Below are 17,601 nucleotides of genomic sequence, written 5' to 3' on the forward strand. Positions count from 1 at the left end.
GGAAGCCCGGACTGACTGGATCCGCCTCGCCGGGAACCCAGGGCGGCCCAGGGCTCTTTTCTGTGCTTTTTAACTCTCTCGTTAGAAATGACCAGAGGTGGGGATGCGGGCGCCTGTCTTCCAGGCCCTCTTGCTGTGTGGCCGCAGACCGGTGGTTCAGCCTCTCTGAACTCGGACTGTGACATGAAGTCGAATAATCTGTTTTGGTTTACTTCTGTTTCTGGAGAGGCGCGGAGCTGAAATAACAGCTGTTGAAAGGGCTGGGAGCTCTGCGAGGCTCACTGGTCTAGCTCAGTATCTGCGTTATTAAAATGGAACCTACTTCATGAGGTCTTTGGGGAGATTGAGACTTGCATGTAATGTGCCTAGCACTTAGTCCTCCGTAAGTGTTCACTCTTTTGTGATCATTGTGCCTTCTGTGACTTATGAAGTGTCTCCTCTGAGTTCAATTAATTCTTAAAAAGTGTCTCCTCCAACAGACACGGGCCCATCAGCAGGTCACTGCCTAGGATCTCAACACTAGAGATCAGGGAGTGGCATCAGCCTCTCCCTTTTCTAAATTGGGCTTGGGGACGGAGGGTTGATGTCATAGCAAGATTGCAGCCTTCACTGGATTAATGAGGCCAGGCTGGATCCTGTTTAAGAGAATTGGAGACAGGAAGCAGCGGGGGAATAGATGGGGAAAAAGGAAAGTTCCTTATGATGCAAGATGAATAGTGTGTGTGTGTCCAGCCCCAGTGCTGTGACGGGGATGAGTCTGAGGTGGGCGGATGATGCAATATGGGAGAGAATAAAGCAGCTCTTCTAGCTAGATTGACAGACTATTTTTTATTTTGTTTTATTGAGGGGAGGAACCTGAAGTGTATTTTATCATTAGTCTGTCTCATACTGTAAATAAAAATGAAAGCACCAGCTGGTCAAGTTTTCAAATAAAGACATAAATAAGGTTTGAAATGACTCAGTGTGGTATGTTCCTTTTCTCAGGAAACTGAAAAACAGAGTAGCAGCTCAGACTGCCAGAGATCGAAAGAAAGCTCGAATGAGTGAGCTGGAACAGCAAGTGGTAGATTTAGAAGAAGAGGTAAAACTACTTAAGGTCAAACTCTTTTATCCATTGTATATCCTTCCTTGGTAAATGTTCTGATATTTGCTTCCCATCCCAAGTTGTTTCAGCCCCTATTAGAATACAATTGAATATGTGATTAAAAGTTAAACTAGGCTGGGCGTGGTGGCTCACGCCTATAATCCCAGCACGTTGGGAGCCCGAGATGGACAGATCACTTGAGGCCAGCAGTTTGAGACCAGCCTGGTCAACATTGTAAAACCCCATCTCTACCCAAAAATATGCCAAAAACAACAACAACAAAAAAAACCCCAAGCGTGCGTGCCTGTAGTCCCAGCTACTTGGGAGGTTGAGGTGGAAGGATTGTTTGAACTTGGGAGAGGGAGGGTGCAGTGAGCTGAGATCGCACCACTGCACTCCAGCCTGGGCAACAGAGTGAGACTGTCTCAAGAAAAAAAAAAAAGGTGGCTGGGCACAGGGGCTCACACCTGTAATCCCAGCACTTTGAGAGGCCAAGGTGGGCAGATCACTTGAGATCAGGAGTTCGAGACCAACCTGGCCAGCATGGTGAAACCCCATCTCTACTAAAACTATAAAAATTAGCCGGGTGTCATGGCAGGCACCTGTAATCCCAGTTGTTCAGGAGGCTGAGGCATGAGAATCAGTTGAACCCAGGAAGCGGAGGTTGCAGTGAGCTGAGATCATGAGATCGCACCACTGCACCCCAGCCTGGGTGACAGAGGGAAGCCCTGTCTCAAAAAAAAAAAAAAAAGGTTAATCTAAGTTAGGACAGGTAGGTAGTTGGTGAAGTGGTGAAGCTTGTTGAGGGCAGAAGTGATTGACTTTGTGGCATTTGGTGCTAGATGTGTCTCAAAGTAGATGGATTCAACAATGTTTAGTGAGTTTGTAGTAAGAAATTAGCAAGGGCTAATAGGAAATAATTGCTTAAACTTTACATTCTTCCTGGCTTGGCCAGAAATTCACTAAAGATTCCTTTCCCCCTCTAGGGTCCACCTGTTATTTAATCTTAAATTGTTGTCAATTACACATCTTGAACACATAGAGATTATTTATATATTTTTTTAACCCCTTGGTCAATTTGCATATATTGTTCTTTTTAAAGTTTTAATCATTAGTTGGTTCTTCTAAGACTCATGAGTCAGGAGCAGGGTTTTTTTTGTTTTTTTTTTTTTGGATTTATAGTCATCACTACCACTTTTATTATTACCTGCCAGTTCAAGATAGTTATTTTTTTTTATATTATTATTATGATTGAGATAGAGTCTTACTCTGTTGCCCAGGCTGGAGTGCAGTGGTACAATCTTGACTCGCTGCAACCTCTGCCTCCCAGGTTCAAGCAATTCTCCCTGCTACAACCTCCAGATTAGCTGGGATTACAGCACCCACCACCACACCTGGCTAGCTAATTTTTGTATTTTTTAGTAGAGACGGAGTTTGCCATGTTGGCCAGGCTGGTCTTGAACTCTTGACCTCAGGTGATCCACCCGCCTCGGCCTCCCAAAGTGTTAGGATTACAAGCATGGGCCACCGTGCCTGGCCAAGATAATTTAAAATAAAAAAATTATGGGCCGGGCACGGTGGCTCACGCTTGTAATCCCAGCACTTTGGGAGGCGGAGGCAGGCGGATCACGAGGTCAGGAGATCGAGACCATCCTGGCTAACATGGTGAAACCCCATCTCTACTAAAAATACAAAAAATTAGGCAGAGCTTGCAGTGAGCTGAGATCGTGCCACTGCACTCCAGCCTGGGCGACAGAGCGAGACTCCGTCTCAAAAAAAAAAATAAAATAAAAATAAAAATAAATAAAATAAAATAAAAAATAAAATAAAAATTATATCTACATTAAAGCTACAAGTCACACTTTGCTGAAGTCAGTATTGGTAGTTGGAAGCAGTGTGTTATTCTTGACCCCATGAAGTGGCACTTATTAAGTAGCTTGCTTTTCCATAATTATGGCCTAGCTTTCTAAAACCTACTGTGAACACCACAAGCATAGAGTTTTCCAAAAGCTCAAGAAGGAAAGGAGACCAATTATACTGAATCAGGTAGATTCTTAACTGAAATAATTGTTTTAATAGCCTCTTATGAACTTTCTTCCAGAACCAAAAACTTTTGCTAGAAAATCAGCTTTTACGAGAGAAAACTCACGGCCTTGTAGTTGAGAACCAGGAGTTAAGACAGCGCCTGGGGATGGATGCCCTGGTTGCTGAAGAGGAGGCGGAAGCCAAGGTAAATCATCTCCTTTATTTGGTGCCTCATGTGAGAACTGGTTCCAAGTAACATGACCCAGTGATTATGTTTACAGTCTGGACTTCTGATCAAGAGCGTTCTTGAAATTTTCCTTCAGTTTTAAGACATTTTCATGCAGGCAGAGTGTTCTTCCCCTAAAAGCACTTGACACTTACTCATTTTTTAAGTGTGTAGTGAACAGTACTAAGATCTAATAATGAAAACAAGTTACATGGCTCTCTAAGAGCAAGTACTAACAAATGCAGTAGCCAACAAGATTACCATGCAATCATTAAGGAGAACCAAAGTAAGAGAGCTACTCAAACCAGACTTTGAATGCTACTAAAATTAAAGTAGTCCTTTGATGAACATTAATGAGTAGGGAAAGGATTCTTTGTGATAGTGATACCTCTGTGGTAAGAGAAGGGTGGTATATGAGTTTTAGTATATAGATAAGGCAAATTCATTGACAACAATCAAATGGTCTAAAATTGACAATAGTGCAGTTTTACTCTGTGAACGTAATGTTCAGGACGAATTTACAGAATTACTTGGCCAGGTGCGGTGGCTCACGCCTGTAATTCCCGCACTTTGGGAGGCCGAGGCGGTGAATCACCAGAGGTCAGGAGTTCGAAACCAGCCTGATCAACATGGAGAAACCCCATCTCTACTAAAAATACAAAATTAGCCGGGCGTAGTGGCACCTGCCTGTAATCCCAGGTGCTCGGGAAGCTGAGGCAGGAGAATTGCTGGAACCCAGGAGGCGGAGATTGCAGTGAGCCAAGAGCACGCCATTGCACTCCAGCCTGGGCAACAAGAACAAAACTCCGTCTCAAAAAAAAAAAAGAAAAGAATTACTTATAAGAAAGATTCTAGGTTTAAATTGCTATAGAACTTTATTATCTAAGAACATTATTATTATTGAGAAGAGCAAGATAAGATGTTATTTGTCAATTCTGCTTGAATCTTTGCCTGGAGAAGGAAAAATGTTTCATTGTGAAGGAAATGTATAAGGAAATCTTACCTCCCTTTTCTCATCTCTTGAGGACTTAAAAGTGGAAATAACAATGGTTAGGGAAAGATTTCAGCTCTAAAGAACGGTTTTCTAGTTTTCTTGAAAGCTGAGAATCACAGCGGTCTAGCAAGCATTTCCTTGGGAACTTGAAGCTGTTTATTCACTTTGGTCTTTCCTCCCAGGGGAATGGAGTGAGGCCAGTGGCCGGGTCTGCTGAGTCCGCAGCACTCAGACTACGTGCACCTCTGCAGCAGGTGCAGGCCCAGTTGTCACCCCTCCAGAACATCTCCCCATGGATTCTGGCGGTATTGACTCTTCAGATTCAGAGGTGGGGATCATTCTGACTTATTAAAGAGCTATATAACCAGTTAATTACATCTGTTTGATGCTTGACATCCCTAACTAGACAGATGAGGGTTGAAGTTAGTTTTTGGTGGGGTTAGAGGTGAACATCAACTACCTTCCTAGTTCCAGGTAATATAGGACATGGAGTGAAGTGTAGATAAATGGGTCTGGTGGGTCCTGAGGTCATTTTAATCACATAATGACTAATTTACATTATGGAATCTAGTACAAAGTGTTCCAGTTCGATTTTCCATAGTATTCTGACAGTTGTACGTCATTTAATTTTTGCCTCTTGCAGTCTGATATCCTGTTGGGCATTCTGGACAACTTGGACCCAGTCATGTTCTTCAAATGCCCTTCCCCAGAGTCTGCCAGCCTGGAGGAGCTCCCAGAGGTCTACCCAGAAGGACCCAGTTCCTTACCAGCCTCCCTTTCTCTGTCAGTGGGGACGTCATCAGCCAAGCTGGAAGCCATTAATGAACTAATTCGTTTTGACCACATATATACCAAGCCCCTGGTCTTAGAGATACCCTCTGAGACAGAGAGCCAAGCTAATGTGGTAGTGAAAATCGAGGAAGCACCTCTCAGCCCCTCAGAGAATGATCACCCTGAATTCATTGTCTCAGTGAAGGAAGAACATGTAGAAGATGACCTCATTCCAGAGCTGGGTATCTCAAATCTGCTTTCATCCAGCCACTGCCAGAAACCATCTTCCTGCCTACTGGATGCTTACAGTGACTGTGGATATGGGGGCTCCCTTTCCCCCTTCAGTGACATGTCCTCTCCGCTTGGTGTAAACCATTCTTGGGAGGACACTTTTGCCAATGAACTTTTTCCCCAGCTGATTAGTGTCTAAGGAATGATCCAGTACTGTTGCCCTTTTCCTTGACTATTACACTGCCTGGAGGATAGCAGGGAAGCCTGCCTGTGCTTCATTCAAAAAGCCAAAATAGAGAGTATACAGTCCTAGAGAATTCCTTTCAAGTATTTGTTCAGATCTCATAGATGAGCCCCAGGTACTGTCTTTTGACATCCAGCAGTCCAAAGTATTGAGACATATTACTGTAATTAAGAAATATTACTATAATTGAGAACTACAGCTTTTAAGATTGTACTTTTATCTTAAAAGGGTGGTAGTTTGCCCTAAAATACTTATTATGTAAGGGTCATTAGACAAATGTCTTGAAGTAGAATTTATGAATGGTTCTTTATCATTTCTCTTCCCCCTTTTTGGCATCCTGGCTTGCCTCCAGTTTTAGGTCCCTTAGTTTGCTTCTGTAAGCAAAGAGAACACCTGCTGAGGGGGCTCTTTCCCTCACGTATACTTCAAGTAAGATCAAGAATCTTTTGTGAAACTATAGAAATTTACTATGTAAATGCTTGATGGAATTTTTTCCTGCTAGTGTAGCTTCTGAAAGGTGCTTTCTCCATTTATTTAAAACTACCCATGCAATTAAAAGGTACAATGCAGCATCCTTGTTCTTTGATTTCTTTTAGGGCCGTAAGTCTTATTTTCTCTCTAGTTGTTTCTGTGTGCTGTGGTAGGACTTTATCCAACTGAAGTGAGCCTGCCACTTTTAAAAGTGACTGAAGGCTTTTCCACCTTAATTACTGCCTGCTTTAATTCTGGATTGCCGTAAGTGATATAAGCTATAATTTGAGCAGTTACTGTCTTTCTGAGACAGATTCTTCAGCCTAACTGACCAATATCACAGCCAGTAAGTGGGAGAGCTAGAACCCTAACCACTATTTGCTATACCATCTTATAAATGTTAAACAAGGACACACCATCACATATCGAGATTCTCTTGCCCTTATCATGGGAATTAAGAGCATTTTCTAGACTCAAACTCCCTAGTTTCAACTCTGCCACTGGTAAGCTGGGTAACCCAGGGGTTATATATAATCACTTATTTCCTCATCTGTAAAGTTGTATAATGGTATCTCTAAAGGTGGTTAAGATTCAAAGAGATGATGCATTATAAGAATTTAGTATATGCCAGGCACCATCCTAAGCACTGGAAAGTTAGTTATTACCTCCTAATCCACTTTGGAAGGGTATTAATTTCTTCCAGAATTATATTTACTCAAGAATTTGTTTCATCAAATAATAAATCTCTTCAAGAAAAAATCCTAGTGACACTAATACAATTCCCAAAGACTTGATAACCACCTCATCCTTCATAGCATCTTTTCCTTGGAAATCTTACAAGGTTTTACAGGACTTTCCTTATTTATAAAATTTCACCTATGCCAGTAGATGAAATCATTCTATGCCAATTTAGCATTTAAATGCTCTGTTCCCTACTTATGAAGACTAACTCTGGGGAGGTCAAAGTGAATGAGTAGAAAAAAGGCAGGATTCAGAGAATCCCAAGCAGCAAGGCAAAGCGGACTATAGAATGCCTGTTATCCCAACACTTTGGGAGGCAGAGGTGGGCGGATCACATGAGGTCAGGAGTTCATGGCCAGCCTGATGAACATAGTGAAGCCCTGTCTCTACTAAAAATACAAAATTAGCTGGGTGTGTTGGTGCGTGCCTGTAATCCCAGTTACTCGGGAGGCTGAGGCAGGAGAATCACTTGAACCCGGGAGGCCATTGTGGGAACCAAGATTATGCCATTGCACTCCAGCCTGGGCAACAAGAGCGAAACTCCATTAAAACAAAACAAAACAAAAAAAGAATGCCTTTGGTGTAGTGACTGGAGGCAAGTCAGCTGCCTTCAAGATTCGGTTGCTGAAGCCAGGGCCCAATCCTGGTGCTCAGCAATGCAAGCTTGCTTAGGCTCTTAAGTTTCTTCAGAAACTTACAGGCCAGGCATGGTGGTTCACACCTATATCCCAGCACTTTGGGAGGCCAAGGCCAGCGGATTGCTTGAGCTTAGTTCAAGACCAGCCTGGACAACATGGCAAAACCCTCTCCACTAAAAGTAAAAAAAATAGCCAGGCATGGTGGTGTGCACTGGTGGTCCCAGCTACTCAGGAAGCTGAGGTGGGAGGATCGCTTGAGGCCAGGGGGCGGAGGTTACAGTCAGCCAAGATCGCAGCGCTGCACTCTAGACTGGGTGAAAAAGCGAGACTCTGCCTTAAAAAAAAGGTTTCTGTATTATAAATATAAGAACAGCCTCCAGCTGACCCCATGATTGGAAACTTTATCTCACCTGATTTTCTATAACTGCAAACCTTAGCGCCAAGAACCTATTTAGGGATTGTATAGGCAGATGTAATTACAGAGGTACTTTAGCCTCTATCATTATAGCACAAGCATCTGGAGGTTGAGGCTCCAGTTATTTATATTCAATGATATCATATGAAAGAGGCAGCTGTACTAACAGGACAGGACATATATAACCAGTGTAAATTATCAGGGTTTTCATTTCCTGCACAGATGGGTGGAAATTACTAAACAGCCTTGAGAAAACACCTGGTATTCATGGACATTTTCATACTGAAACACCAAATTGAATGGTTAGAATAAAAAATCACGATTAATTCCCACAAAACCAAAGCAAGAGTTCCATTAAATGCAGAGGGTTGTCTCATAACTGCGATTGAAGAGGCAAGTGGTAAGATGCCTGCATGCCATTTCCCTAGGCCTTGTCACACCAATCTATTTCTCTTTTTTGTTGTTGTTTTGTTTTGTTTTGTTTTTTTGAGACTGAGTCTCGCTCTGTCACCCAGGCTGGAGTGCAGTGGCACAATCTTGGCTCACTGCAACCTCCACCTCCTGGGTTCAAGCAGTTCTCCTGCCTCAATCTCCTGAGTTGCTGGGCTTATAGGCACATGCCACCACACCCAGCTAATTTTTGTATTTTTAGTAGAAACGGGGTTTCACCATGTTGGCCCGGCTGGACTCAAACTCCTGACCTCAAGTGATCCACCAATCTCAGCCTTGCAAAATGCTGGGATTACAGGTGTAAGCCACCACGCCCAGCCCCCTCCTTGCTTTTCTACTAGATATGCTATTGGAGCAGAGAGAAAGTAGGGACAGAACTGTAGGCAGAAGGTAATACTGCTTACTCCAGGCACACTTTAAAATAATCAGTTACGTTCTAGTCTCCTAAGAATTCAATTCTCTTATGACATAAAGTTCATTAAGAAACAGAAAGACTGGACCAGGCATGCTGGCTCACGTCTATAATCCCAGCACTTTGACAGGCTGAGGTGGGAGGATGGCTTGAGCCCAGTTCGAGACCAGCCTGGGCAACATAGCAAGACCCCATCTCTAAAAAATAAATACATAAGTAACAACAACAAAAAAAAACAAAAACAAAGGAAGACTGGCTTGTTTACCCACCGAACAGTTTCTGAAAGAAAACATCAGTCTTTTTTTGAGGCAGGGTCTCACTGTCACCCAGGCTGAGCTGCAACGGCACAATCATGGCTCACTGCAGCCTCGAACTCCTGGATTCAAGCCATTCTCCCACCTCATCCTCCTAAGTAGCTGGGACCAGCCACGACACCTAATTTTAAATTTCTTATAGAGACAGAGTCCTACTGTGTTGCCCAGGCTGGTCTCAAATGTGTGGGCTCAAGCAATTTTCTGACCTCAGCCTCCCAAAGTGCTGGGATTTTAAGCATGAGCCACTGCACCCAACCAAACATCACTGTCTTGCTGGGGCTATAATCCAAACACTATTCTAACCACAACTACTTCATCTCTAAGATGCTACTAGTAGTCTGAGGAACTAGCGAATTAACATAGCTAGAGGATTTGTACCAAACTGATGCATACTAAACCATGTTTCCTTGAGGAGTTTAATGTTAGACTGCTTGAACTATATTATTGGTTATTTCAACCAAATCTAAATGACATCTTAGATCTGCAAAGACTCTAAAACCAACTGGTCAAGTGAAAGAACACTGACCTGAGGAACTGGACGACACGATCTACTTAGGTTTTAGTTTCCAAACCTGTAATTAGATCATTTTTAGCTGTGATTTCCAAATTTTGATTTAAAACATCACGTGGCCGGGCACAGTGGCTCACGCCTGTAATCTAGCACTTTGGGAGGCTGAGGTGGGTGGATCACAAGGTCAGGAGTTCGAGACCAGCATGGCCAATATGGTGAACCCCTGTCTCCACTAAAAATACAAAAATTAGCCGGGTGTGGTGGCGCATGTCTGTAGGCTGAGGCAGGAGAATCACCTGAATCTAGGAGCCAGAGGTTGCAGTGAGCCGAGATCACGCTACTGCACTCCAGTCTGGGCAACAGAGGGAGACTCCATCTCAAAAAAAAAAAGCCTCCATGCTTTTTGTAATTGTATCCCAAACTTAACTCCCCCTACCCACCAAATCAGGAATGTATTTATCAAAGAATGTAAATATGCAGGCAATACTGCCACCCAGTGTCCTGTCAAGTCTTAAAGAAATGAACTGGCTGGGCACGGTGGCTCACACCTGTAATCCCAGCACTTTGGGAGGCTGAGGCAGGCGGATCACCTGAGGTTGGGAGTTCGAGACCAGCCTGACAAACATGGAGAAACCCCGTCTCTACTAATAGTACAAAAAAAAATTAGGTGGACATGGTGGCATGTGCCTATAGTCTCAGCAACTCAGGAGGCTGAGGCAGGAGAATCGCTTGAACCCAGGTGGCGGAGGTTGCAGCAAGCTGATATTGCACCACTGCACTCCAGCCTGGCGACAGAGCGAGACTTCGTCTCAAAAAACAAAAAAAACCACCACCACAAAAATTAGCCAGGTGTGGTGGCGCATGCCTATAATCCCAGCTACTCGGGAGGCTGAGGCATGATAATCACTTGAACCCAGGAGGCAGAGGTTGTGGTGAGCCGAGATCATACCATTGCACTCCAGCTGGGGCAACAAGAACAAAACTCCGTCTGAAAAAAAAAAAAATTAACCACCACGTAAGTGAACATCACTGGGTTTTCCATTCCCCATTTTCAAAGATCCTCAACCCCCTCTATGAACTCTGTATGCCACTCTTCCAACTCTACATTTGAATATATATATATATATATACACACACACACATTTTTTTTTTTTAAGAGACAAGGTCTTGCTAACATTGCCCAGGTCCATCTCTCCTGGGCTTACGTGATCCTCCTGCCTCAGCCTCACAAAGTGCTGGTACATTGTATGCACCATTGTACCTGGTCCATTTGAACATTTTTGAATACACAGTTACCACTGCCATCTAAATACTAACAATAGCAGTGAATTGCTCTCAGTGGAAAGCAGTCTACGGGTTTTAGAACAGCAACACACAGCCTGCCTATTTTGGGAATAGCTAATTCAAATATGAAACTTAAGCTTTATCCCAACATAATCATCCCTTCAGCATAAATTTAAGTCCTTCACTAATATGAATGCTGCTTCAACTACAATTGAGAGGAAAGGAGGTATCTGATTTCATTATTTAAGTGGAGTAATACAAATATCTCAAAAGTCCAAAACAAGAAGTTTTATTGAAAACGATAAAATACAGAAACACCAGATTCTCATTTTAAAGTAAAATTAACAGCATCTTCCAGAACATTCCTAGAACTGAACCATTCTTGTCACTTTTGAAAAACAAAGCCAAGTTCCAAATCCAAAATAATACATGAACATGCTGGTAAACATTTTTCTTATGGTTCCTGCCCCGACCTTAGTTATTTTCCTAAATTTTACATGTGTACCTTTTCAAGAAAGAGTAGCAGTTTTTTAAGTGATTAATATTTATGAGAACTGGACTTTCTTCATATTACAAAAAAACAAAAACAAAAAACAAAAACCACACGCACCCTACTCAAACTCAGATAAAATACACATTTGTTCATTAAAGCTCACCTGCTTTAGATAATTTTTTCTCTTCACACATTAGCACAGTAAGCCAATGTTTGATCCATGCTGCAAAAGCTATACAAAACAAAAAGCCCTGATAACTCCCTAGGGAAATCTTAAGGCAAAGCAAAAGCAAAACCCTTATGCTACAAAAGTAAAACAAAAAGCAGAGGCATTGGGACTGTGGAGACGGCTCAGATGAATAAGCACCACAAGGATGAAGAAAACAATTTTTGTAGAAACATATGCAAGAAGATAAAGTCCAAAAAAGAACATAAAACATCAATTATCCTGCAGAAATAATTATCACGTCAGGTAACTTGACTAGTGAAATAAGCTCTGTTTGGATTTTAATTAACAGAATCTTAATTCTCTCCTACATTTACCAGTAGTATCAGAGCCTTGGGTTGGGGGCTCGTTTCTTCCTTTTCATCGTAAGACCTTTAGTCGGAGACCTGCCCAACAATTCCTGTAGAAGACAATCTTGGTGTGTTTTAGATCCTTCTTTGGAAAGCTGTCATCTTCCTTTCCACCTAAACACTAACTCTACCTCTGGGCAGTCACTTCATGTTTTTGTGTTGCACTGGAACACATTTTTTAGCATGGAGATTTGTTTAAGGCTACAAACTTTACAAGTTGGTCCCATCAAACAATGACTACAAGGCAGAAGTTTATCAAACGGCATGAATCAAACACTTGCACATTTCGAAAGAATACAGTTTACATTCATCTCGAAATCTGAGATTAAGAAACTATTAGCTGGTTTTCAACTGCTTTCAATACTGGTTTGAAGTTTGAATAATTTTACTGTATAGATATTAAATAATTTGTTTAAATATTAAACATTAAATATTTTCCTGACTATCCAGACAGAAAGAGAAAGCAGGAACAGGCAAAGAAGTAACAGTCCAATTAACAGACTTGTGACTTCTATGCCATCTGTAACAAGGGGAGGGATTTCAGTAAGGGTTCCAAAAACGCCTAGAAGGTGGTTTCTAAAAATTCACCTTTATGTAGCATAAGCCATTTTTTTTCTATAAAAGGTATCTGATTCCTACAAAGTGGGAAGAAACCCAGAAAACAAAACTGGGGTGGTGTCCTGTTGTGATGGAAGGGCATTATACCATTACACTCATTTAATAACTTATAGTGGATACTCTGTAGCAATAAAGAAACTGTCATTTTATTTTGCCCTATCAGCCCCTGCCACACAGAAGAGCTCTTCCTGAGAAACTACAAATTTCAAACCTGGCTATCCTCAAAGGACACCTGAAGCCTGGTTTAGGTACTCAAGAAGATGAAGGCTTCCTGCTAGCAGGAAGCAATTCTCCACTACCTTTTAGGCTTACTGCACAAGTCTCAGCACCAAATTGGCTGTTTCAGTAAACCTCAATGTCACCTGCTCATATATTTTCAGCTAATCATTCACTGTTTTCTAAATTAACATTTAAAAGTAACTTGCTGGCTGTGCGCCGTGGCTCACGCCTGTAATCCCAGCATTTTGGGAGGCTGGGGTGGGCAGATCACCTGAGGTCAGGAGTTCGAGACCAGCCTGGCCAACATGGCGAAACCCGGTCTCTATTAAAAATACAAAAATTAGCTGGGCGTGGAGGCGGGCACCTGTAATCCCAGCTACTCAGGAGGGTGAGGCAGGAGAATTGCTTGAACCCGGGAGGTGGAGGTTGCGGTGGGGAAAAAAAAAAAAACTTGCTAATACAAGTATAACTTTTTAAAAAATTACTAAAGTTATCAATGCTGGGTTTAGTTGACCAAGCACTTCCTTAGGATGAACTAAAGGATGCTTCTCCCATAGGCAAATTGCAGATGGGTTACATCAGTCTTTTAACTATCATTGAAAGTCAATTAATTTGTAAACATTACTGAATAACTGGGCTTATCAATTACGCAAGGGAAACCAAGGAGTAACAGTGGCACAAGGCAAAAAAGCCTTGAAGGAAAAACTTTCTCTATTATTTTCATAGTCAAAGAGGAGAGCCACAATACTACTGGCTATCAACGAGCTATACTGAATTGATAACTAAATTACAAGTTGCTAAGAAATTTGATTTCTTAGCAACAGGCTTAAGCTACTGCTCTCTTCCCTCCTCCCCAATTAGATATAGGCACCACTGTAAATAGCTCATATCTACACACTAAACTGTGACTTAACTGTCAGGATACAGCTGTAGTAGGAGCATCCTTCTTAATCATCTTTTTTTAATTCAAGGAGAATATTCTCCAAGTGTCTGAATAGTTTAGACAATGTGATATATGATTTAAGTCACCCTTACACATACAGCTTCTATACTTGTCTTTGAAGAGGCTGTAATCTTCGAAGAAACTGTAAACCAACATTCCTTTAATAAGCCCCACAGAAAACTGCTTTTCCCTTGAGACAAACTTCCTTGGCAAAAAGTTGAAGTCAATAAATGGCTACCCAAAATGAGAGTCCCACCCCCAAATCACAGGTGGAGATATTATTACACCCGTTTCATAAAACTTTCAAGTCCCTATACTATGCAAAGAGTCTCATAACTGAACACAGGATTCTTCTAACATTTGACAACTTTAGTGTAGAAATTGGTTTCTAGAGTTCCATCTCTTCTTCTGTGCTAGTAGCTGTCTCCAAACTATTATAAAGAGACATCCCTGGTTGCCGAGGTTCCAAGAACAGTTCAGTTCTCTGAGGGAAGGCAGTGCCAGCAGCTGCATGCTTAGCTTGGCTCTCTCCTGTATAGTTCTTAGTATTAGAGGATGGCTTTGGCTTATCAGAAAGGAGTTCAGGGAGGGGTTTCCAGAGAACAAGCTCCATGGAAGGACGGCTCCTAAGACATAAAATACAGACTTTTATCAAAAAATTTTAGGACATGAAAACAAAAGCTATAGGTTGAAAAGCCAACATTACCTAATACCTTAAGGACTGATGGTAGCAAAACAGGAGATTTAGAACACACAAACTGATCTTTACTTACTTTCTTTTTTTTTTTTTAAAGAGATGGGGGTCTCGCTGTGTTGTCCAGGGTGGAGTACAGTGGCACAGTCATAGCTCACTGCAGCCTTTAACTCCTGGACTCAAGTAATCTACCCACTTTAGCCTTCCCAGTAATTAGGACTACAGGCACATTACCACCATGCCTGGCTCCAACTGATCTTTAGAAACGCCCCTCAAATACATAACATTGCACACTTCAACATGTATATCTAACCAAATCAAGTGGATGTAATGATGCTGTGATGGGAAGTATCTAAAAATCCAATGTGAAAACATAGAGCCCTTGATTGTTAGAAATTTTTTAAAACTGTGGTTAATATTAGATGTAGGCAGCTAGCTTATACTAAATCATTATAAATGAAAAGGAAACACTGGACAAACATGCTGAAAGTATCTCAGGTGCCTTTTAGTACAGGTACAAAGTATAATGCTTTATGGGTCAGGCATGGCGGCTCGTGCCTGTAATCCTATCACTTTGGGAGGCCGAGCCAGGCAGACGGTTTGAGCCCAGGAGTTTGCAACCAGCCCGGACAATGTGGTGAACCCTGTCTCTACAAAAAATACAAAAATTAGCTGGGTGCCTGTAGTCCCAGCTACTCGGGAGGCTGAGGTGGGAGGATCACCTGAGCCTGGGAGGTCAAAGTCTGTGGTGAACTGTGATCATGCCACACTACACTCCAGCCTGGGTGACAGAGTGAGACCCTGTCTCAAAACACAAAACAAAGCAAAACAAAACAAGCTTCACGGTTAAGGCAAAATGACTATGTTATACACACACTGTGGCAGCGATGGTGTCTGGGCCCAAAGAGGAAGCAAAAATAAAACAAAACAATGAAATACCCCCAAAGGCTAGCTTCTGGAAAACTACCAAAAGCAGAAAGTGCTATGGTTTAGGCTGGAGGGTAACGTGACCAGCTTACTTATGGCTATTTACCCACCCTTAGGGCTGGGTAGTTAATTATAAGCTCAAGATAGGACTCTAAAGCAAAACCTCTGTGATAAGACCAAATAGCAGCTGAACTTCTAGCACAAATCATCTCCCCTGTATCCAAAGGTAATAATGCCTCATCTATCTGGCCTCACTGAGACTGGTGTCCTAAGAGGTTTTTTCAGATACCTGAAACTTGCCCTCATTGGGTACCAACTCCATCTAAAGTCTTTCCTAGGCAATACCTAAATGGCACTTTATAACCAACTTCCCTACTATTTTACATAGTTAATAATGACAATTTGAGATCATGGAGGCTTCAGGGACTACAGGATTACAGGGCTGGGCTAATCATTACTCACAGGCCCCAGGCCACTTTACTTTTTAGGTTATTGTGTTTGCTTTCCAGGTTCCTCTCTTGTCCTCACAGTGTAGTCACAGCTCCCTGTTAGGAGTTCTGTTTGTTCTGCTCTCATTTGCTGTTTCTGCTTCTACTCTGATGATCTAGGAAACCAGATAACTGAGCTCATAAACTGTGTTTAGATTAAAAGCAAAACAGCTCTGCTAAAGGCCTGGAAGGACTATGCTAATGAGCCAAGAATATGAGCTTTGTTTTGCGGTCTTTGCAGTAACTACTTTCACTGATGGGCCACTTTTTTTTTTGTTTCCTAGGCCTCAATGTTGTTCCTGGGTAATTTAGAAAGCCGGGTAAACAGGAGCCTTTGAAATGTGGTTCCTATATCCTATCACAAGAACTTGAGAGACTGGGCTCTCTTGCCAGTCATCCCATTTCCAAATAGCAGACTACAGTCCATTTTAGGTCTTCAAAGGAACGAAAGAGTAAGTAGGCAAGGCAGCCACTTCCCCATACTTCAAACTTCTACTTGTAAAGCACTTTGCTCAACCCAATGAACTAGGAAAAAGCCAATCTCCGATTGCCTGGTGATCAGGAGATAAAAAGAGCTGACGAGGACAGGATGGGCAGAATCTAGACACTGGGTTTTCCCTGCAAGATCATAAATAAATAGAAATCAGGTACCAAAACTTACATAGACTCAATCATTTTCTTTGTAAAAACTTCATCAAATTCCCTCTTCAAACCTGTTTTCATGGTATCAGAAAGGACAAGACTGGGGAGATGGTTAACATTTCTGTCAGCTTCAACTTCTTCATCTTCATCAATTATCCTAAATCAATTAAGGCATCAGCAGAAGAAAAAATATTTAGACAAGCTATTATATATTCTAGTATTTAGACAAAATTTTAAAAATACAAAAGGATAAAAGCAGTAAGTAATACAGCAATAGACTAAGCAAAAAATGAGGCTATACCTGAGTATAAAAGGTATACTCAGGCTGGGCGTGGCAGCTCACACCCGTAATCCCAGCACTTTGGGAGGCTGAGACGGGTGGATCACCTGAGGTTATGAGTTCGAGACCAGCCTGACCAACATGGAGAAACCCTGTCTCTACTAAAAATACAAAAATTTGTCGGGTGTGGTGACACATCCCTGTAATTCAGCTACTCAGGAGGCTGAGGCAGGAGAATCACTTGAACCCAGGAGGTGGAGGTTGCAGTGAACCAAGATCGTGCCATTCTACACCAGCCTGAGCAACAGAGCAAGACTCCGTCTCAAAACAAAAAAACCTATACTCAGGGGGTTGTTCAACATTTCATTTAACAAAAAAGTTTTACATATAATCAAATCTGAATGTTCTTCAGAGAATTATCACATAAACCAAAATTAATATTCAGAGACAGTAAGTGAAAACACTTAGCAGTTCTATGAGAATTCACTTTAAAAGCACATACTTCATGGCTGGGCACGGTGCCTCATGCCTGTAATCCCAGCACTTGAGAGGCCGAGATGGGCAGATAACCTGAGGCCAGGAGTTCGAGACCAGCCTGGCCAACATGGTGAAACCCTGTCTTTACTAAAAATACAAAAATTAGCCAAGTGTGATGGCAGGCACCTGTAATCCCAGCTACTCAGGAGATTGAGGCAGGAGAATTGCTTGAACCTGGGAGGCGGAGATCGCAATGAGCCAAGATCGCACCACTGCACTCCAGCCTAAGCGACACAGTGAGACTCTGTCTCCAAAAATAAAAATAAAAATACAAAAAAAATTAGCTAGGTGTGGTGGCAGACACCTGTAATCCCAGTTACTCAGGAGGCTGAGGCAAGTGAATTGGTTGAACCTGGGAGGCAGAGGTTGCAGT

General features: G+C 42.2%; 2 protein-coding genes across 3 annotated transcripts in view; one reads left to right on the forward strand and one right to left on the reverse strand.

Moving 5' to 3' along the window:
- Positions 1–23: 23 nt before the first annotated feature.
- On the forward strand, positions 24–6,147 carry XBP1 (X-box binding protein 1). Its single transcript, XM_011995732.1, is given in 6 exon segments — positions 24–188; positions 985–1,081; positions 3,186–3,314; positions 4,512–4,547; positions 4,550–4,657; positions 4,973–6,147. Coding segments are annotated over 6 exon segments (1,029 nt in total). The 5' UTR covers positions 24–87; the 3' UTR covers positions 5,531–6,147.
- Positions 6,148–11,084: 4,937 nt separating this feature from the next.
- Positions 11,085–17,601, reverse strand: part of CCDC117 (coiled-coil domain containing 117) — an 18,498-nt gene continuing 11,981 nt past the window's right edge. For both annotated transcript variants that reach the window (XM_011995733.1, XM_011995734.1), the window contains exon 5: positions 11,085–14,286. In XM_011995733.1, coding sequence (XP_011851123.1) covers positions 14,049–14,286 — 238 coding nt within the window. In that variant the 3' untranslated portion in view covers positions 11,085–14,048. The remainder of the gene's footprint in view (positions 14,287–17,601) is intronic.

The sequence above is a fragment of the Mandrillus leucophaeus genome, unplaced genomic scaffold (genome assembly GCF_000951045.1).
Source record: "Mandrillus leucophaeus isolate KB7577 unplaced genomic scaffold, Mleu.le_1.0 Scaffold496, whole genome shotgun sequence".
NCBI lineage: Eukaryota > Metazoa > Chordata > Mammalia > Primates > Cercopithecidae > Mandrillus > Mandrillus leucophaeus.